Consider the following 20,701-nt stretch of genomic DNA (forward strand, 5'->3'; position numbering starts at 1 on the left):
TATACAGGTTACTGCACCTCATCTGGATCAGATGGCTGCGGATTTACCACATCCTATCCTCTCTTGTCCAACTCAGAAGGCTTCCCATAGCCGAAGCCATCAGCGCATAATAGACGCATTGATAATGATGGGAGGTGAGAAGGGACTATCGTTTATTCTCGCTTGATAACTCTAGGCGGCTTAGGTTCATGATGCTCTCCCTTGCCGAGTCTGAAGGGAAGGACACACCAAGTGCCCAGCTACCTAAGGACGGCCAACTACAATACCCTTCTCAGTTGAGAGGGCAGGCAGTCCACCGAAGGACTACATCTCGCACGACGCATCCGAGCAATGGAATAGGCATATTACAGAACCAAAGAAGATGCATTGACTAGATCTATCGATTTATTCATTCTCTCCCGCTATTTTAGTCTTCCATGAGCACAAATCGCATTGGAACCCAACCTGAAATACTGGTCTTTTGATGCCAAGTTGAACTCTGTTAGGGCACGCGGTATACTAGGCCCACTGGCCTAAGTCAGGCTTCTCTTCGCCCTCACAATCTCCTGAAGCCGGCGGAGCTCAGCAGCTAGCCGAGTACCATCGAGCTCAGGGTGAGAAGTGACATCTTGAGGATGAACTCGTACCCATTCAACGTAGCGTAGCTTGTTAGAAATACCATCGGCCAAATGCCGTTCAAACTCCTCCTTGGCGCCTGGCTGGCCAGGACGGAGTTTCAGCTGCTGCGGCCACTGCTCGACAATGGTGTGCTCGTCTTTCATTTTAACGCCGAGAAATGCAGCGGCTTCGCGAAGTTGGTGCCTTATTACGACCCTGCTCCATCAGCTAGGTAAGCATTCCTCTATACTGAAGAGTTTCAACTTGATGAAACCCCTTTGCGGGATTCGAGGGAGGTTTGATGTGACCGATTGTGTGGCACTTACCGATCCCAGACATGATCCCAGGTAGCAATGACCTTCAAGGCAATCTGGCGTCTAAGAATATCAGGATCGTTTTCCGAGGTTGGAAGACGTGTAAAGGGCAGGTAGGTTTGAACGGCCCGCCTAATTGCGTCACTTCGCGGACCGGGGTTTTGAAGGTTGTCTGCGTCTGTCAAATTGTCTTCGACGGCATGCGGGAAAAAGGTCACTAGAGTTGCATGCGGGTTCTCGGTTGGCGGTTGAAGCAAGTCAGTCATGATGACTAGGGTTCTGTTGACGCCATAATAGTCTGGGCCGATGAGGTTCGCTGCCTAAGTGTCGCCAGATGTATTAGTATGTTCATGAGAAAGACCTGTGCGTTGGACTGTACCTCAATTCTAGTGAATGAGTCTGGGCTAAGTTTACCAATCAGGTCCATAGTAGTGAGCTGATAAATTTTCCACGATACCTTCGTATTCCTTAGTCGGAGGACGAACGCGCGGAGCGTTTCGCGTAGATAGAAGAAGAGCCTGCCGTGTAAGTCTGCTGTTACAGGCCCCATGTGCATAGTAGCGACTTCCTCAGACGACCACGAACAAAGGGGATCCGCATCAGGTTTCAGGCGCCACAAGATATGACCTTGGAATATTGTCCTTATGGCTCGTTAGTCTTGTGGCAAGCTATCTCACTCTGACGACTTACGGGTTGGGGAATCGGAACTCATGACGAGGATACTCAAATGGGAGGAGCAGGCCGTCGTCGCGAAACTTCTCGTGCGCCAGTCGTTGAGAAGGACCCTGGCAGTACAAAAATAGTTGCTGATTGTCCCTAGGGAGTCCACCGATGGTGACTGCTCTACGAACTTCTCGGGCCCGCTCAGCAGTTAAGCCAGCTGGTACATCCAGGCAAGACAGTACGTGTTTCCAAGACAAGGAATGAAGTACTATCGTGAAAGAGCGCTGACCAAAGTTGAACGTCTGTTTAACGAAACCCTCGAACTTGCGTTCCTCAATATTCTTGCAGACCGGTTCGATGAGGGGCCGAATCTGGGTCCGGAGAATATCCAGGTCTGACTCTCGTATGAGAGCAGAGTACCAGAGGTGGATGATGCAGTCGACGGCTTTGCTAACGTTTTGGACACTGACAGAAACTAGGAGTAGAATCACATTGCGTGCGACGATATCGATGTCTGAATTATTGATAGTGATTTCGATAGGCTTCTTGTATCTGGCGGGAAGCTGGGCAATGGTCTTGACGATGTTTCGGAGGTCCATTGAAGCTACGAAAATACTCTTAGTCTATCAACCCATCGTATAGCGCAAAGTACGTACCGGGGAACAACAGTCGCAGCTCATCGGCGTAACCATCCCCTTCATTGCGGTCAAGCTGAACAACGTCGATTGCGGGCACATCGCCCCAGAAATACTTGGTCCCTCCAGGTGACACGCCTCTGCCCACAAACGAAGGTACTCGCTGCCCCTGGGCCCAGTCTGGCAGCCAGGTTGTCTCGTTGAGGGGGGAGCGACAATCGAGTCTGTGCTGAGGCCAGTGGGCTGTTTGGCATGAGCGACCGCAGTACTGGAGTCAACGATGTCAATAGTGGCGGCATGGAAGGCGCTCGAACAAGCAGGTGCTGTGCTGAAACTGGAAATGGTTTGTACTCACCGCGACAAGAAGGCATTTTTCACAAGCGGATCTGCCTTCTTTGCTGCAGTCGGAGTTGTGGGCATTAGCCCAGTTGGCGCAGATGAATCTTGAGGCAGCCATATCACGATCTTAGTAGACCTGGGCAATGCTTGAGAGAGAAGATAGAGAGAGAAAGCAGGTGGGCGGAAGAGTGGAAGAGGTTGAGACAAAAGGACCAAATCCGCTGAGAACAGACAGACGGCACTCCTGCATGCTGAGCACTCTTGCCTCTCTAAAAGCAAACCCCGGAAAATCACCCTTTCAACGTTGATGCTCTGCAACTTCCTGTTTGCCAGCTCTCAACCTTTCTCCTCCATTATGACCAATTCCAACATCTTCCATGTGCCAACGCTTCAGCCCTTTTATATCCAAATTAGCCAGGCAGACAACACAAAGGTAGCCAATGAATTTCTTCATCCCGCATAATCGCTCGCCGTCTCTCTCTCAATTTTCCTAGCACCAGCAACGATTCGAATACCGTCCTCGATACAAACCATCAAGCCCAACTCGTTTATTCTGGTGCCGGCAACTCAAGCTGATTTAGAATAATCGATAGGCATTGCTGAAGCCCTCAAAATTTGATCAGCCGTCGCCCCCCTTCGGTGGATGTTTAGTACAAGGATGAGAATACCAGCCACGATCCATACCTCTCAACATAGGACTCTCATCGACCCTGATGGCACTCTCCTGGCTCAGCACACATTTGAACCACAGGCAACTCAAGGTGTTAGGGCGAAGTCAAGGGAATATCCACCAACTGGCGCCAGGTGGATATCGCAACCTGTCAATATAACGTGGGGAAACCATGACACACAGAAAACGAAGGCGCAATCCAGGGCGCAAATTTGCACAGACCAGCGCGTCAAGCCTAGCCAAGCATGCTGGGCGGTGCTTAACTCCATCAGATTTCTCTATCGGTATCGGTATCTCCTGATATGCAGATAATTTCATAGATATCTGTATCACCATGGACAAACAGCCCGCCGTCACACCGGCCTTCGAGCCCGATCGCGAGCACGAGCACGAGCACCAAGCGCATGTGCAACATGACCGACTCAAGCGCGGCCTCTCCGCCCGGCAGGTCCAAATGATCGCCATCGGCGGCACAATTGGGACAGGTCTATTCCTCGGGACGGGCAAAGCGCTTGCGACAGGTGGTCCGGCGTCGATGCTCATTGCGTATGCGATCTCCGGCGGCATTGTCTTTCTGACGATGTTGAGCTTGGGTGAGATGGCGGCGTTCATGCCTGTTGCTGGGAGCTTTTGCACTTTTGCTGGGTGAGCATTGACCCACAGTACGCCGCTTCAAATTGATTATTAGGGCTGACTTGTATAGGCGATTTGTTGACGATGCGTTTGGGTTCGCTTTGACCTGGAACTACTGGTTCAATGATGCGGTTTCAACGGCATCGGATCTCGTTGCACTGCAGATTGTGCTGCAGTATTGGACCGAGTCAGACGATTTTCCGGGCTGGGCGTTTAGCTTGGTCTTCTGGGCTGTATTGATTGCGCTGAATCTGTTCGCTGTGAAGGTATATGGAGAGGTATGTCTTGTCTCGGTCAAGAACTTCCTAGGTACTTAGCTAATGCGGCTCTCAGGTCGAGTACTGGATGAGCGTGCTCAAGGTGGTCACAATCATCGTATTCATCATCCTAGGCATAGTCGTCAATTGCGGCGGAAATGAGAGTGGCCACTATATCGGCGGCGAGAACTGGCATCTCCCAGACGCTCCCTTCGTTGGAGGTATCGGTGGCTTCGCATCCGTCTTTGTAACGGCTGCATTTGCCTGTAAGTTTCCACAACTATATCTGAAGACCAGGCTAATATTCATCTACAGATGGCGGCACCGAATCCATCGCCATCACCGCAGGCGAAACCAAAGACCCAGCACGGACTCTCCCAAAAGTCGTCCTCAACGTCTTCTGGCGGATTCTCATTTTCTAGTATGTCCTCTACCCTACTCGGTACCCACCATCCCCCTACTCTGTTTTATCCTGACGATTCGTCATAGCATCCTTTCTTCCCTAATAATCGGCCTCAACATCCCATACAACTACCCCTCGCTCAACGACGGGACCGTCAAAACCTCCCCCTTCACCCTCGTCTTCGAAATGACGGGCACAAAAGCCGCAGGGACCGTCATGAACGCCGTGATCCTGACGTCCGTGCTATCCGCCGGAAACCACGCGCTCTTCGCGGGCGTGCGGCTGCTCTACACGCTTTCCGTAGCAGGCCACGCACCGGGGTTCTTCGGGACGCTGAACCGCAACCATGTCCCCTGGATCGCGGTGCTTGCAACGAGTGCCGTGAGCGGGCTTTGCTTTGGCTCGAGTAAGATTGGGGCTGGGCAGCTTTGGAGTTGGTTGCAGAAGTATGCTCGCCTTTCCCTTTCCGCCTCCTACCCATCATGAAACATGCTAAAGAATATCCGTCCAGCATCGTCGGCGTCTCAAACCAACTCTCCTGGATCTCCATCGGCATAACAAGCATCCGTTTCCGGCGCGCCCTGAAAACCCAAAACAAAACGCACCTCCTCCCCTTCCGGAACCCCACGTACCCATTCGGTCCATGGGCGTGCGTGGTTCTGAATATCGTTATCGTGCTCGTGCAAGGGTGGAGCTGTTTCAGTCCGAGCTTTGACGGGGTGAGCTTCGTGAGCTTTTATGTGGAGCTGCCGATTATGCTGGTTATGTTTGTTGCTTGGAAGGTGGTGAAGCGGACGAGGGTTGTGAGGTTGGAAGAGGTCGATTTGGAAACGGATGTTTATACGCGGGGTGATATGGAGCCGGAGGGGATGGGGAGGGGGTGGAAGCGGTTTGTTGAGTGGGTTGCTTAGCTTTTCATCTACGGGTCAATGAAGTATCTATGCGTGATGATGACGAATAATGGCGGCCGACTTCGTGGGCGCTCTAGGTATGCAATGCAGAAGTTCGAAAGAGTCACGGGGTAAGCCAGATATCTACACTGCAAATCTGTCCAGACAGAACCTTAAGAAACTAACAGACTCTATTCTATATAGCATGTTCCATCTATATCTACCAACAATGCAAATCTACACACCCAAAAACCCAAACACAGCCCCCCTAACCCCCTCCACATCCTCAAAAAGATGCCAATGCGCCACATCCTCCAGAACCACAACCTCGGAGCCCGGAATCCTCCCCCCATACCTCTCACACAGCGCCGGCGGCGAAACAGCATCCGCCGAACCGGTGAGAATCAGCGTCTTGGCTGCTATCCTCTCGACATCCAGCGTCTCCTCCGCAGAGCGCGCAAGAGCCATGCACGCCTTCGCGTACCCCTCCGGGTCCTGACTTAGAAGGGAGATCTTTGTGGCTGTGACAGCGAGCGGGTTGGACGACTTCGTCTTGGCGGAGAGACCTGCGTTTACGATGGCGTCGACTACAGCGAGCATGCCCTGGGCACGAACTGTTTCGGCGCGCGCAAAGGACGCGGTGCTTCCTGCTTCCGGCAAGGGAGAGGGAGGGGGGCCGAGGAGAATGAGTTTTTCCACGAGGTCTGGTGTGTCGAGGGCGAGTTTCAGCGCGACGAGGCAGCCCATTGAGTGGGCGATTACGGTGGCGGGTTTAGGGGAGTTCGTGGCGAGGGTGTAGACGTCTCGGATGTCGTTGGCCAGGGAGGTGATTGTCAGGCTGCTTAGGGCGGAGGTGGGCGAGAGGCCGTGGCCTTCGAGGTCTGTGAGGTGGAGGGCGTGCGTTGGGGCGAGCTTATCGAAGAGGGGCGTGAAGTACGAGGACGAGCCGCCGAGGCCGTGGATGAAGATGACGGGGGTGCCGTCTTTCTGGCCGTGGAATTGGTAGAAGAGGTGCTTTGGGCCGACCTTGAGGAGGCCGTTGGTGCTGCGGGTCTTTAGGTTGGCGCGTGGGATGGAGGTGGAGGATTGCACGCGGTTGAGTGTTGGGTTCGGTGCGTCGAGCGCGGCCATCGTGTTGACTAGGCAGCCGAGACCGGTGACGGAGACTTTGACCTCGTCGCCAGGCTTGAGGAACTTCATGGGCCGGAAGCCGAAGCCCACGCCGTAGGGGGTGCCGGTTGCAATTGTGTCTCCGGGCTGGATGGTCTGGCCCTGGGAGAGGGTGGAGACGAGGTTGGGGATGGAGAAGATCAGCTGGTCCATCGTGGCATCTTGCCTCTTCTCGCCGTTGACAAATGTCTGCAGGCGGATGTTCTCCTTCTCAGGGAGGCGTTCTTTGGGCACGGCGACAGGCCCGATGGGGCAGTATGTGTCGGGCGACTTGCCGATGTAGAACTGCTTGTGATCGCGCTGTCTCTCTCGAGCCGTGAAGTCGTTGATGATCGTGTAGCCCCAGACATAGTCCATCGCCTCGGACTCGGGGATCTTGTGCCCTGCCTTGCCGATGATCACGCCGATCTCGCCCTCGTAGTCGGGGGTTTCGGTGAAGCCAGGGTGGAGGAGGACATCTTCGCCATGTGCGATGATCGAGGTGGCGCGTTTCGTGAAGATCACCGGCGCAGTCGGCTGGTCGACTTTGTCTGAGGAGTCGAACCCAGACGAGTTGAACTCTTTGGCGTGCTCGGCGTAGTTTTTGCCAACGGCGAGGATATCGCGGCCGGAGATGGTGGGGAGGAGCTTGACGCTGGATAGAGGGAGAGGGTCGGCGCGAGCATTGATGATATTGGCCTCGCCGGCTTCAATGACTTGGTAGAGATTTGTTATCCTTGTTCCTGACGTGAAGGCCAGGGGTTGGATGTGCGAGGATTGCTGGTCGAGGGAGCCGATGCGGTCTTCCCCGCTGGCAGGGTCAACGTAGGCGCAGTAATTGAATGCCATCTTGGGAATAAAGATGGAATTGAGTTTTATTGCGAATCTTAGGAGCTCCTCTCCGTGCCCCTCGTTATAATAAGTAGGCAATCGGCCATGGACCGAGGCAGCACCCCGCATGTCTCCAATTTCCAGAGCGGACCCTCCGTCCTTCGCCGCGCTCCACTCCGCGCTTCTCCGTTGTGGCCACGGGCATAGGGAGCGTTCCTGAATTAAGTCATCCCGGATAGATCTGGGGATGGCTGAGTGTTGCACCGTGTATACGAAGTATACGAAGTCATGTCCCTAGAACATCATCTCTAGCCCTAATGATTGCCAGCACGACACCCCTATCTTATAAATTCAGTCTCATCACCAAGTACGAAGTAGTCTAGCTGATATTAGCTGTTTGTAGCTGCTATGTACATGATACTGCTGCTCTGATACTATCTCGAAACTTTCTTGCACTGCTAATCTTCCAACCAAGCCAAACCACCAAACCCAGTACTGGAGAAACCGACCCGCAACACCATCCTCAAACCAGCTCGACCGACTCCTGACACTAGGAGGACCCCAATGGCCGCTCTCAGATTCCGCTGCCGGTAGTACACCGCAGGTTCGCCAACCAACGCCATTAGGTTTGATCTCTTTCGCTGCCATTCTATCGAACAGATCTAATGAGAGTACTCTATGCTATACCAACCGCCTAACCCATCATACCCCAAAATCCCAAAGCAAATCACCACTCATCATCCCCAAACCCACTCCCCAACCCAACATACCGCGGCGGCTCCACAAACCGATTCGCAACACCACTCGTCCTCCCAATCCTCAGTCGTCCCCCGTACTCGCTCAAATGCGACGGGCCATGGAACCGCCAAAACTGCCACGAGCAATCCTGTCCCACGAACGAGCGGATCACCACAGAACCGCCGGGGTGCGTGTGTTGGAAGGCCGTGCAGTCGTAGACGATGTTGTCGATTACGATCCACAAGGGGACGGATTCTGGTGGGCTTGTGGAGTGTTGGGCGGTTGGTGAGGGGTTGGAACTCTTCCAGGATTCTTCGAGTTGATGGAGGGTTGAAGGGGGGATGTAGGGGAGGTCTGTATCGGGGATATTGAGGTGGAATGTGTAGGTTTTGCCGAGGAAGGTGGATGGTCTGGACGGTGGGTGTGATTGTATGTTGGTTGGAGTGGTGGTGCTGATGTCTTCGGTGTGCTCGCTGTAGGCACCCGTTTTCCCTGGAGAGATCGGTACTGGGATGATTCCCGCGTCGGAGATGTGGTTGTCGGCGCGGCGGCGGAGGGTTAACCAGCCCATTGTAGCGTAGCTTTGAATGCGTCGTAGGACCTGAAGAGACAGAGTAGGTTTGTGAGAAGAGCAATAGCTCTAATCTGGGGAACTCACTGAAGTCTGGGTCTGGCCTGGAGAAGTGCGGAGTGCGCTCGCGGAGACACCGAATCCGGGATCAACATGCCTACTAGAAGCACTAGAGGCTGGGTCCTCGGTCTGAGGGAGCGGCGAAGTGCGGTGTTGCGCGGAATGAAATCCACGCACAAGTCACTGATTGGTGCCCGCATTAGTTCTTCATGATCGTCTCTCTACTAACTTGGAGCGGAGATCAAGGGGGTTGTTCGACTTACAGCTTGCAGCGCGCCTGAGCTGTCGAGGCCAACGGTTGTCTTGCCCCGTGCAGACGATGGCGTTGGCGTATATATAGGTACTCCAGGTTCTGCCCTCGCCTGACTCGTTTGTTTCATTTTTCTAGTCTATTTAATACAATTATAATACTACTTTCTTGAGAATTTCTACATCAATCGATATGTCCTTGACATGGTCATCTCCAGACTATCCTCTCGAACCATACAACGGACCGCCACGCAACGTCGCCTACATCGACCAGCTCAAATTTGACGAGAAGCTGCAGCCAACGTCATACAGTATTGCGGGGACGCATCCAGATTCAAGGGTCCTGATCACAGATGTCAAGATCCTTGATGCTACTGGGCGAGAGCCATACAAGGGAGACGTGCTGATTACGGGTAAGTCCCTTGTCCTGCAACGTCAGTAAAGAAAAGTCAGTGTTGAATAAGCATAGGCGAACGATTCACACATGTTGGCACGGTACCGAACAAAGAAGACTTACTCAAAGATCCCCGCGTCCGTGTCTTCTACGGCAACGGTCGCACCCTGATACCCGGGCTTGGAGATGCCCATACCCATCTCAGCTGGAACGGAGGCGATCTTGGTCGGTTGGGCGACCTGGGCATCGAGGAGCACACACTTCTGACGGCGCGGAGTGCGCGGTGCTTTTTGGATTCAGGATACACCATGTACGTTCCCTGATTGCTCAAGAGAATGCAGGATCGCTGACAGCGCAGGTGCTTCGGTGCTGCAGCCGCGAAGAGGAGACTCGATGTTGTTGTTCGCGATGCGATCAATGCGGGTGATATCCCTGGCCCTCGGTATCTGGCGAATGGACAGGAGATGGCCAGACGAGATGGGGATTTGGTCCCGGGAATCACGGCGTATGCAGATGGGCCTGAGGAGATGCGTGAGGTTATCCGGGATCACGTTGCGTTGGGCGTGGACCAAGTAAAGCTGTCGATGTCCGGAGAGTCGGTGAGTCGCTGAGATCCTGGTGTGAGCGTTGCTAATGGACTAGATCACTGAGATTCGCGATGCAATGGACTGCTACTTCAGTGACGAGGAGACGAAAGCGTGCGTGCATGAAGCTCACAAACACGGCATCAGACTCTGCGCTCATGCTCGGGCTCGCGATTCGGTACGGCAGTGCGTTGAGCACGGAGTCGAGGTTATCTATCATGGATCATATATTGACGAGGAGGGTAAGTTGACACTGTCTTGGACTCAGAACGCAATATTAACCCTCGCAGGAATGGACGCCCTAGAGAAGAAACGGTCACAGCATGTAGTTGTCCCTGCGATCAACTGGCTGTACGCCACGCTTTACGAAGCAAGCGCATTTGGCTACGCCACAGAAGCAGCGGAGAAAGTCGGATACAAGAAAGAGCTGGAGGCTGCAATCCGCGGTCTGCGCGAGATGCACCGGCGAGGGATTGCCGTTCTCCCTGGCGGGTATGTCCACCCTCACCCTCCTTACCTCCCATCCAACTGATGGCTCGAACAGAGACTACGGTTTCGCTTGGACTCCTCATGGCACGTATGCGCGAGACCTAGAGCACTTCACGAAACTGCTTGGTTTCACGCCCCACGAAGCCATTATCGCCGCAACATACGGCGTCGCCAAGCTCTTCATGCGCGAGCATGAAATGGGCCAGATCAAGGCGGGGAACTTTGCAGACTGTGTCCTTGTTGATGGAGACCCGCTGGACGATATCACCATCCTTCAAGACCATTCCAAGCTGAATGTGATTATGATCAATGGGCGGGTGCACAAGGCTGGCAAGAAGGAACTGCTTGCGCCGAATCTCGTGGCGAGTCAGGAACTCACGCAGCGCATCACGCAGGCGATTGATGAACTGGAGATTGTGGCGCCTATGCAGAAGGCTTATTAGTTATGTTCTTATGATACCAATGAATTTGTCTATGATCTTTCGAATATGGCTTCCTCGTAATGCATTTCGCCCCGTAGATCTATACTTACCTAGTGGAGCTCGGGGTACTCCAGCGACCCCTCTTGCTTAAGTTAGGGGCCGAGACTCATAAATTGGCGTCCCCCGCTTAGGCATCCCCCGCTCCCTACTGTACAGTGACCCTCCGGCCAACCCCCAGACTTCCAGCTGAGATTTTAGCTTTCTCCCACCTGATAGTCAGAGAATGTCGTCGAAACGAATCCCACTTAGCTGCGAGAACTGCCGCCAGCGCAAAATCAGATGCATCACTTCCACCTACCAAGCTCCCTGTGACACCTGTCTTCGCCGCGGCTATGCCTCCAGCTGTCGATTCCGCCGCCAGGACAGCTATGGTGCTCAATCGTCAGCCCCAGAAAGACCGGCAATGGGAAATGTCTCTGCTCTCGAGGGTCTCCTGAGACAGAACATTGCAGTTACCACCGCACTGCTCGGCCAGCGCAATGAGACCCGTCTGCCCTCTCCAGACTCGAGTCCGGCCTCGTCGCTTCATTATCCGGTTGAGCACGCGGTGACTCCTGAGCCCGTCCGTCAATCAGGTCATCTGGTTGCGACACCCTCAAACCATGTACGGTTTGTGCCGTCTAACGATCTCGGCGACTCGAGTCTGATTGATGCAATGCACGAGTCAACCCCCGACTGTCCGACCGGCTTCCCCTTCTTCGAACAACCAGGTCCCAGTGCTGTTTCTGATGAACTGCTGGACCTGCTTCCTCCCCTCCCGCAGCTGGAAGAGCTCAAATCGGCGTACTTTATCGTCTTCTCGCCTCTATTCCACGTGCTGCACGATCCAACCTTTCACGCTAGATACGAAGACTTCAGGCAGAATCCAAAATCCGTCTCCTTATCATTTCTCGCTCTCCTCTTCGTCATCCTCAGTCTCTCGGTCACTGCATTGGACGACGACAATCCACTGCTTATGCACCTCGGCCGCGATCCATCGCCTGGGGCAAATATTCGCAGTCTCTCAGCGAAATACCGAGCAGCCGCAATGCGCTGCTTGGTCGCGGACAACTTCATGTTCCGGCATAATCTCTGTACCGTCCAATCTCTGGTTCTGCTCATCTATGCAATCAACCATGCACAAGGGCCTGCTTGGTCTCTCCTCGGGACAACTCTTCATATCGCCGTCGCCATTGGGTGTGCTGTTGAGCCTTCGCGTCTCAACGTGGGCAGGATCGAAGCAGAGGAGCGTCGACGTTGCTGGGCTGCTCTGCAAATGCTGTACACCATCCAGAACACCTGTCTCGGCAACTTGATGCCATTCCGAATTGACTCCCACGTCGACCTTCCGGCTGACATCGAAGACGAGGAGCTGTCCTTCGAACAGTTACCCAACGATGACCCATCAGCGCCCCCAACGAAAATGACTTACCTTCTGTATAAGTTCCGCCTCTACAACCTCGCTTTCGACATCTGCCAGCTCTCATCCCCGGCTGACCCCGCAAAAATGTCCGCTCTCGATGCAAGACTCGCCCAAGAACAGCAATCTCATTTCGTGCGGTTCGCTGCCCGACCATTCGACGAGTTAGAATCTTACCATCAAGCTCACTACTACATCCTCGCCAACTATATTAACCACCTCACTCTCCTCCTCCACCGGCCATCCCTTCCTGCTGCCAGCGTCAGTGGACCTCGCGCGCAGAGTCCAGAACAATGCGAGCATGCTGCGACAACCATCCTCTCCAACTTTGAAAAACTTTCTTCGGACCAGCTCTTCCGCTCCTACCGTTGGTACGTAGACGGTCTCGGCTCGTTCTACGCTTTCTTCTCAATCACAACGCTACTTGTTCTCCACGGAAACGGGCAGTTGAATGCACAATCGAAGTCGTTGATAATGAACCTTGTACTCCGCTGTGTGGGGCTTCTCGTTGGCAATGCGTCTAGAAGCGCTGTTTGCTCTAAAGCTGCAGCGATTCTTGAACCAGTGATCCGGCATTTGGACCCGGTTGCCCTAGGCTCTAGCCACACCCAGAACCAGATTCAGACTCGGGATATGAGTCCGGTGAGCGAGGCGGCGGTCTTAAGTGCCTTTCCGGAACTGGGTGGGCTCTTTTTCGATGTTCCATGCGAGCAGTGGTTGACGCCGGCGGGTTTTCCTTGGATTGCGTCCTGAGCTGTCCGCGGTGCTTTGCATGCTGGTATACTAGATGCGGTAGGTCATCAGATTGATGCCGTGATATGCTCGGTGGTCCGAAGCAACCGAAACTCTATGCAACAAACTTCCCACAAAACTCTGTTCTAATTCATCCCTCGTCATTACGAATCCTGACCCCGGTTCATAAACCTCACGTCGCCAGCTGACACCTTCCACATCATCATCATCACCATGTTCGAGCCTCTCCCAACTTACAAGCTAAGGAGCCGGTCCGGGTCCAAGCCCGCGCCAGAAACGACCGCAAATATAGTGGATACTATGGTGTTCAAGTTCCTCGATCTAAGCGACCGGTATCATGCACGCTCGCGCCAACGCCAACATCAGCGCAAACGCCTCTCGCTCACAACCATCCCGACTGAAAGCCTCAAACAGATCCTCCCCTACCTCTCAAAAGTCGATCAAGCCTGCCTTGCCCTGACCTGCAAACCGCTGTACATGGTCCTCGCCCACGTCCTCGAAAGCGAACTCTTCCGCTTCCCACGACTATACCAACTTCAGCTTCCGGCTTACGAGTACGAGCTCGCTACGCTTGGGCTTAAAAATGATCAGAATACTTTCGGCGATGTACGTTGCCAACTCCTCCATCGACTTCAGGATAACCGGGCAAAGTACTGCGTGAAATGCATGAAACTCCACTCTCGCGGGCACTTCGCTGAGGCGGCATACCATGGACCAATTTATTATCGACCTTATTGCTGTTCTGAAGCCGGAGTCGTCGATCTTTGCCCATGCGCCTGCATGACCATGAGCGATAGGCACCGTGTGGTGAAGTACTTGAAGAAGCTGAACAGAAAAAAAGCGGGCTACTTGCCCGGTAAACTAGGAAAGGAGTTTGCTCCTATCATTTACGACGGCTCTGACTTTATCCCTGTCTCTACAACAGCGGGCGCATCTGGTCCGGCTAACTCTCGAGCTTCAGCGTCAGCAACCGGCTTACCAGCCCTTTTCCACTCATGCCAAATCACCAACTGGTTTGTCGATGCGCATGTGAAGACTGTGCTCTACACCAGAAACAAAAACTGCGGTGGGAAAGCCAAACAGGTACTTGTCGCGGAAACCCAGTACAAGGTCAAGCTCGACAGCAGGGTGCTGGACTGGCAGCCGAGCGAGGCCTTCCCGGATGCGCACTATAATCTGCTTTGGGCTATGAAGATGGCGGAAAAGGGTGTTCTGCTGGACATGGAAGTTGACGATCATATGCGCGGCCGGCATCAGGGGACAAGGTCAGAGACTCTGACTGTGGTGCGGAATCTGGGGAGCTGCGATGTGCCGGCTGATGGGCACTGGGTTCAGCAGGACCGCGCGTTGAGTGCGTCGTTTCTGAGATTGATGCAGTATGTTCCGTTTGCTTCAATATTGAGCTTGGCTAACTTCTTTTCAGTGCGTATTCGGACTGATGAGTCGGGGTTGAAGGAGACCGGAGAGTGCTTACGCTTATGCTACAAAGATTGATATTCCAGCTCTGCGGTCTTCTTGAGGATCAGGTTATGTACGAAGAGTTTGCAACGAGAGGCACCATACACCGTCGCCCCAGTAGTTGCGTTTAGTTCACATCTTTTAATGCTATATCATCAAAAACCGATCCTTCCACCACTGTAGAGTTCTGCCGAGTGCTTCAGCGGTATACCAGCAGTAGCTATCTTCAGCTCCTACTCTATTTCCCGATTGGATCACTAGCCGTCAATCCTAAGCACTAGCCATGACACCATGAAAAATATCCCCAGCGCTTCCCTGATATTCTGGCCCTTGTTTCAGATCCCCCAGCTGTAGAAGTATAAACCAACCCGGCCCCCCAAGCTGGAACCCCAGCACCAACTCCCCTCCCTCATCCCACCACTCCGGCAGACCTTTCCCATACTTCCCACCGTCACCATGTCCTCAACCTCCTCAAAACCCCAAGCTTCGAATCCGGTCCCTAACACCCTAGATCCCCTCAGCACCAAACACCGCAACCGTTGTCGCCTCAAACGCCGATATCACGCCTTACGCCGGCGAGTACTACCTGTACGCCTTCCTCTCTCCATTCTCAGCTAGCCCTAATACCCGTCTAGAACCCTCCAATCCAAACAGCCCCCGGAAACCGCGACAACACAATCTCCCACCCCCTGCAATCTAGCCCCGGACACAAACTACCATCTCACTCGCAACGCGTACTCCAGGGTCCAGCGGCGCAAATTACTGCTCTGTTTTCGTGTACGGTGGTGTGAATGCGACAAGGGCGCGATTGTGAGTTTGCTGGATACGCTGGATGAGTGGATGCGGTTGGTAGGGTGGTATGTGCCCAGGACGGTGGAGGATAGGTTGAGTCTTGTTGGCAGCTGTACGTTTTCGGGGAGTAGTTATACGGGGACTGGGCTTTTGATGAGGTGTATTTTGGGGAGGTGTAGATTGTTAGGTAGCATATATATCTCTAAACTATAAAAATACCTGGCTATAGTTTGTCCTTATAATCCATTATATCGTAGATTTGGTTTACGTGGAGAAGGAGGCTGATCCGGGGTTGATCTCAGGAAAGATATATATATTGGATCTAAGTCACGTCTCACTGCTGCGAATTATGCCTTTTATGTTTCATAGTTGCTTTTTCTTTGAAATAATACACGTTGCTTGGTCATTTTATTTGCTACCGTTATCGCTGTTTCTACTTTCTATTCTGCATCTTCATACTAGCCACTGTAGTACAGTAGAAGCGCAACTCAACCAATTGACGGACCTCACGCCAACGAGCATCGCGTGGCTATTGCATAGATACCTAGCGCCTTCCAAGGCTATATACAAGCTTCCAATTGTATGCCGTCTTTGCTTCATCGTAATTAGTTTCAGGGGAAGTGAAGCGTCGAGTCTACTATGATGACGTCACCTTGTTTGATAGACAGGACCCTCTGCCGCCTCACTTGGCTACTTTTAGCATCCTCGATTGCTTCAGATACTATAAAGAAAAAGAAATATCTTGACCAGCTCCTAATCGTGCAGAAAGAAGTCGCCAGTAAGGAGTGACAGAAGATCGACTCGGGGCTGCAAGACCTCCACCACATTGCCTTGGGAACTGAAACTCTAAACCGGCGAGTGTGCCCAGCCAGAACTGCACCACCCCAGCTTCTATTGCGCACATCGTTTGCTTTGCCTCCTTTGTTCTTATCGTTCCTTTGTCGACGGACTCGGTTTTTCATCTTCTTTCCTCAATTTGTGGATTCTATCCATCCTTCCTAACAGCTGTCTCGGCCTAATCTACTGCCCAACTATAGTCCAACCTCTACTAAATCGACGCCGATATTGCGCCGATTTCGATTTGTTCGTCCCTGCAGCTTTGACCAGAACTCAAAGTTCAGACGCACATTGTGCATACAGCCATGACCACTCCAACCTTGATCAACCTTCCTCCTCCTCCCTCCGATCCGGTGACTCCATCTGAGATGGGACCGTGAGTTAACTCGACCCGGTTAGATCGCTGCGATAAGCTAACACCTACTAACACAGCGGAACCCCCAATTCCACCACCACGTCCCTCTCCGCGCTCTCCACCACCGCCATCAAAGACGGCCACCAAGGCCAACCCTTCCCCCACGGCCGCCATGGGCACCACTCCTCCAACGCCTCCATGAGCTCAACCACGACCCTCGAAGCCGAGCGCGCCGATCGCATCTCCCGCCTAGCCGGTCTAGAGCGGGTGGCTACCGCACGGGCCGGCGGCGCACATTCCACCACTGGCCCGTCCTTCCCATACACCCCGGGATACTTTGACACCGGCGCCGGCCTGAAAGAGAGAAGCACCGTCGGAAGCGCCAGCGCAACAGGCAGCGTGGATGCTCGGACTACATGGGCCAGCGGGAGCGATGCCTTTGATGCGGACAAAATGAGCGAGGCGGACGACGGCGTTTCGAGCGTCGGCAACCTCAGCGACGAGGGGGATGCCAGTCTCGTTGGGTTCGGCGAGGGCGCAAGCACCATGAGCGGACCGATCTCACATCCTGGAATTGGTCGGGCGTCGTCGAGTGGAAGGCCGAACAGCTCCCTTGGGAGCCCGAGACAGAACCGCGCGAACCCGGTGACATCCTACTCGCCACATACGGGCTCTGCTACTCCTGAGCCGACCCAGGATGCGCGTATGGTGGATGGAATGACCTTCGATCCTGACGTGGTTGACACTACGGCGCGGACCCCGAGAATGGCCACTCCGGGCTCTGAGAACTTTCCCAGCGAACGGTACTGAGGTCGTCGCTGATGGCTATAGTACTGTGATCTAAATGAAGCTGGCGTTCTTCATATTTAATGCTTTCGGATCTGGAGTCTACTGTTTTCGAAAAGGGTAGAAACCGATATGATGGGGGGCAATCTTCTATGAACAAAGTAACAAGTAAAAGGGTCGGCGGAGTATCTGGCTTTGTAGGATATTTAGCTGCTTGTTTTCTCATCATAATTGAATCAATGTAAATTCGAAATCCAAGGTGATTGACTTAAGTCGAGATCTATTCAGTGGCAAGCACCGGCCTCAACTCCAGGCCGATACTAACAGATTGAATTGGAGGCTTCGATTGACGTATAACCAAGATGAAGAGAAGAAATAAATGGACCATGGTCAATCTTACTACGGCTGCAGACTGGTGTTCCACAAAGGTTGGACTCTGTCTCATCGCAGGCTTGCCGAGTTAGGATTTGCCGCTTTTTCTTTCGCCGCTCACTCACGTCAATTCTCTCTTCCTCCTCACTCTTCCCTTCACCACCACCACCCCCTCCTACAGTCGTCCTGTCCTGTTCTGTTCCTGCTGGCATTGACTTGTCAAGCATTGATCCTATTCTGAAACAACCCGGACTGGAGACTCGACAAGAGTTCCAACCTGCCAAGTTCCACCTCCGCCGTCTTTGACTTCGTTCCAAGGTTCTTTGTGCGTGTCGTGTCAAACAACTGCTCGCCACGCATACCTTCAGCCTTCGAGTCGGCCTTCGTCTCTTCGATAGCGTTTACATTCGTCTCATCGACCCATTTCAGCTTCGCTTCCGGTGCCCGTATTCGGATCGACCGCGTTTTCTCCAGCTTTTGTTTATCATTGGCGGGGAGTCAACTTCAGCTCTGCACAGCTCGACTTCTTACGGGCCACGCGTTTCACTACATTAGAAAGAAACTTGGGTTTTTGATTGAGATATTCTAGAGATTCGGAATGGCTGCTCCTACACAACTTGCTTGTATGTCTCCGACTTACTGACTGCTGCCTGAAACGTCGGACGAAGTGCGAACAATCGCTGACTGGATATAGTCCGCACGGTCAAGGGAGTTGGCATTTTGGATGCTTCTCCTGTGTACGAGCCCTTGGCGGGATTTGAGAGGTATGTATTGCATCACTGCTACTGGCCGACAACGTCACTAACGCAAACGACTGCAGACCCGAGGGGAACCTCCGTTGCAGCGCTTATTCTCCCGACGGCCGATACTTTGCTTGGGCATCTCCCGAGAAGTACATACACTTACCCCGCAACCCGCGGAGCATTGGCTAACGTATCACAGGGTCACCATCATCGATCCCTCCGTCGGTCACGTCGTTTCCACCATTCCCGCCGAGAACGTCTTCGAGCTTGGCTTCTCGCCGCTCGGAACATACCTGATTACATGGCAGCGCCCTTCCAAGGATGCCAATGGCGATGCTGTCAAGAACCTGAAGGTCTGGCAGGTGCTGGAGACTGAGGAGGATCGCATCGTGGGACAATACGTCCAGAAGTCGCAGACCGGCTGGAACATCCAGTACAGCGCCGACGAGAAGCTGTGTGCCCGCGTCGTCACCAACGAGGTCCAGTTTTATCAGAGCGATAACCTGTCCAAGGTCTGGAATAAGTTGCGCGTGGAGGGGGTGGCAGACTTTGCGCTTTCACCGGGCCAGAATCTGTCGGTTGCGGTGTTCATTCCCGAGCGCAAGGTTAGTTGGCATGCTGGTTCGGTTTGGTTTGGGCTGGGCTAATTGTTGTAGGGACAACCTGCCGCCGTCAAGGTGTTTTTGGTGCCCCAGTTTGGATCGCCGGTCTCGCAGAAGACGTTCTTCAAGGGCGACAAGGTTCAGCTAAAGTGGAACAACTCGGGTACTAGCTTAATCGTTCTCGCCCAGACTGATGTCGACAAGACTGGCAAGAGTTACTACGGAGAGACTACCCTCTACCTTCTGAGCTCCAGCGGGCAGTTCGACTCTCGGGTGCATCTCGGTACGTCCCCATACCTGATTTGTTAGACTGCATTCTGACCCCTCAACAGACAGGGAAGGCCCGATTCACGACGTTAGCTGGTCGCCCACCTCCAAGGAGTTCGGTGTTGTGTACGGTACCATTCCCTCCAAGACGACAATCTTCAACGTCCGCGGTGTCCCCAAGCACAGCTTCCCCTTGACCCCCCGAAACACCATCCTGTTCTCGCCCCATGGTCGTTTTGTTCTCGTTGCTGGCTTTGGAAACATGGCTGGTCAAATGGACATCTACGATATGGAGAAGAACTACACCAAGATCACTACTGTGGAAGCGGCCAACTCGAGTGTCTGCGAATGGTCGCCTGACGGACAGACCATTCTGACTGCGACCACCAGCCCTCGCCTGCGCGTCGACAACGGCCTCCGCCTGTGGCACGTCAGCGGAGCTCTGCTCTACAACGAGGACATCAACGAGCTCTACGACGTTTGCTGGCGCCCGCAGTCGACGACCCAGCACCCGCTTGGCGACCCCTTCAACCCGCTGCCCGCTCCGCACGCTTCCGCGGTCGCCTACCTCAGCACGAGGAAAGCTCCCGTCAAGCCTGCCGGTGCTTACCGCCCCCCCGGTGCCCGTGGCACGTCCACCCCGCTCGCCTTCCGTCGTGAAGACCAAGGTGGAGCCGCTTACGTCCCTGATGGGACCGCGACTGGTGGCGCTCTGAACGGTCCTGCCCGGTCTCGCAGACGCGCCGTGCCTGGAGCCGAGCCAGCAGAGGAATTCCTTCCCCCGGGAGCCGCTCCCGGAGGAGGTGTTGCCCTCCCCCCTGGCGCCGACCAGTCGGAGAAGCTGTCCAAGTCCGCAGCACGAAACAAGAAGAAGCGTGAAGCCCGCAAGCTCAAGGAGGGCCAGCCCGAGGAGGGAGCCAACGATGCCAACCAACCTCGTGGCGAGAAGAAGAAGGACGGACCCCGCAAGAACGGGCAGCAGCAGAAGCAGCCTAACGGCAACAAGGCTGCTCCAGCTCCCGCTCCCGTTCCGGAGCCCGAGCCCCTCGATGACGGTGTTCCTAGTGTTCACGACAAGAAAATCCGCGGTCTCTTGAAGAAGATCCGTGCGATTGAGGACCTGAAGATGCGTTTGGCTGGTGGCGAGAAGTTGGAGGATACGCAGATGAAGAAGATCCAGACCGAGGACTCGGTGCGTAAGGAGTTGGATGGCCTTGGTTACACTGGCGCGGCGTAGACACTCTACAACTCTTTGAGCTGGACTTGTCCATGTTGCATATGTAAATCTACCAAACATATTGCTGCCTTCTCTTGGCCCATTGTCGCATCACATTGCATATGAATCATGTACATGGCTGACATCTATTTACCTCGTGCGTAGCATAAATA

General features: G+C 53.8%; 8 protein-coding genes across 8 annotated transcripts; 6 read left to right on the forward strand and 2 right to left on the reverse strand.

Moving 5' to 3' along the window:
- Positions 1-512: 512 nt before the first annotated feature.
- Positions 513-2,666, reverse strand: DSM5745_02751 (uncharacterized protein; the record flags this gene model as incomplete). Its single annotated transcript, XM_026744767.1, has 6 exons — positions 513-813; positions 924-1,231; positions 1,291-1,552; positions 1,602-2,178; positions 2,231-2,477; positions 2,565-2,666. The coding sequence occupies 6 exons, from the start codon at positions 2,664-2,666 to the stop codon at positions 513-515; spliced, it is 1,797 nt and encodes a 598-aa protein (XP_026605633.1).
- Positions 2,667-3,552: 886 nt separating this feature from the next.
- On the forward strand, positions 3,553-5,069 carry DSM5745_02752 (uncharacterized protein; the record flags this gene model as incomplete). Its single annotated transcript, XM_026744768.1, has 6 exons — positions 3,553-3,863; positions 3,922-4,129; positions 4,185-4,374; positions 4,424-4,529; positions 4,598-4,917; positions 5,023-5,069. The coding sequence occupies 6 exons, from the start codon at positions 3,553-3,555 to the stop codon at positions 5,067-5,069; spliced, it is 1,182 nt and encodes a 393-aa protein (XP_026605634.1).
- Positions 5,070-5,638: 569 nt separating this feature from the next.
- DSM5745_02753 (uncharacterized protein) lies at positions 5,639-8,690 on the reverse strand (the record flags this gene model as incomplete). The annotated part of the gene is made up of 3 exons (XM_026744769.1): positions 5,639-7,675; positions 7,796-8,030; positions 8,152-8,690. 3 exons carry the CDS (start codon positions 8,688-8,690, stop codon positions 5,639-5,641), a joined length of 2,811 nt encoding a protein of 936 aa, XP_026605635.1.
- Positions 8,691-9,192: 502 nt separating this feature from the next.
- On the forward strand, positions 9,193-10,909 carry DSM5745_02754 (uncharacterized protein; the record flags this gene model as incomplete). The annotated part of the gene is made up of 6 exons (XM_026744770.1): positions 9,193-9,412; positions 9,469-9,703; positions 9,752-9,992; positions 10,036-10,219; positions 10,268-10,469; positions 10,522-10,909. The coding sequence occupies 6 exons, from the start codon at positions 9,193-9,195 to the stop codon at positions 10,907-10,909; spliced, it is 1,470 nt and encodes a 489-aa protein (XP_026605636.1).
- Positions 10,910-11,171: 262 nt separating this feature from the next.
- DSM5745_02755 (Zn(II)2Cys6 transcription factor) lies at positions 11,172-13,100 on the forward strand (the record flags this gene model as incomplete). Its single annotated transcript, XM_026744771.1, has 1 exon — positions 11,172-13,100. The coding sequence occupies one exon, from the start codon at positions 11,172-11,174 to the stop codon at positions 13,098-13,100; it is 1,929 nt and encodes a 642-aa protein (XP_026605637.1).
- Positions 13,101-13,313: 213 nt separating this feature from the next.
- DSM5745_02756 (uncharacterized protein) lies at positions 13,314-14,539 on the forward strand (the record flags this gene model as incomplete). Its single annotated transcript, XM_026744772.1, has 2 exons — positions 13,314-14,476; positions 14,524-14,539. 2 exons carry the CDS (start codon positions 13,314-13,316, stop codon positions 14,537-14,539), a joined length of 1,179 nt encoding a protein of 392 aa, XP_026605638.1.
- Positions 14,540-16,492: 1,953 nt separating this feature from the next.
- On the forward strand, positions 16,493-17,352 carry DSM5745_02757 (uncharacterized protein; the record flags this gene model as incomplete). Its single annotated transcript, XM_026744773.1, has 2 exons — positions 16,493-16,563; positions 16,620-17,352. 2 exons carry the CDS (start codon positions 16,493-16,495, stop codon positions 17,350-17,352), a joined length of 804 nt encoding a protein of 267 aa, XP_026605639.1.
- A 946-nt stretch (positions 17,353-18,298) lies between these two features.
- On the forward strand, positions 18,299-20,549 carry DSM5745_02758 (translation initiation factor 2A; the record flags this gene model as incomplete). The annotated part of the gene is made up of 6 exons (XM_026744774.1): positions 18,299-18,323; positions 18,395-18,464; positions 18,521-18,592; positions 18,643-19,048; positions 19,100-19,328; positions 19,378-20,549. The coding sequence occupies 6 exons, from the start codon at positions 18,299-18,301 to the stop codon at positions 20,547-20,549; spliced, it is 1,974 nt and encodes a 657-aa protein (XP_026605640.1).
- Between the last annotated feature and the right edge of the window lie 152 nt (positions 20,550-20,701).

Source organism: Aspergillus mulundensis (assembly GCF_003369625.1).
Source record: "Aspergillus mulundensis strain DSM 5745 chromosome Unknown scaffold_2, whole genome shotgun sequence".
NCBI lineage: Eukaryota > Fungi > Ascomycota > Eurotiomycetes > Eurotiales > Aspergillaceae > Aspergillus > Aspergillus mulundensis.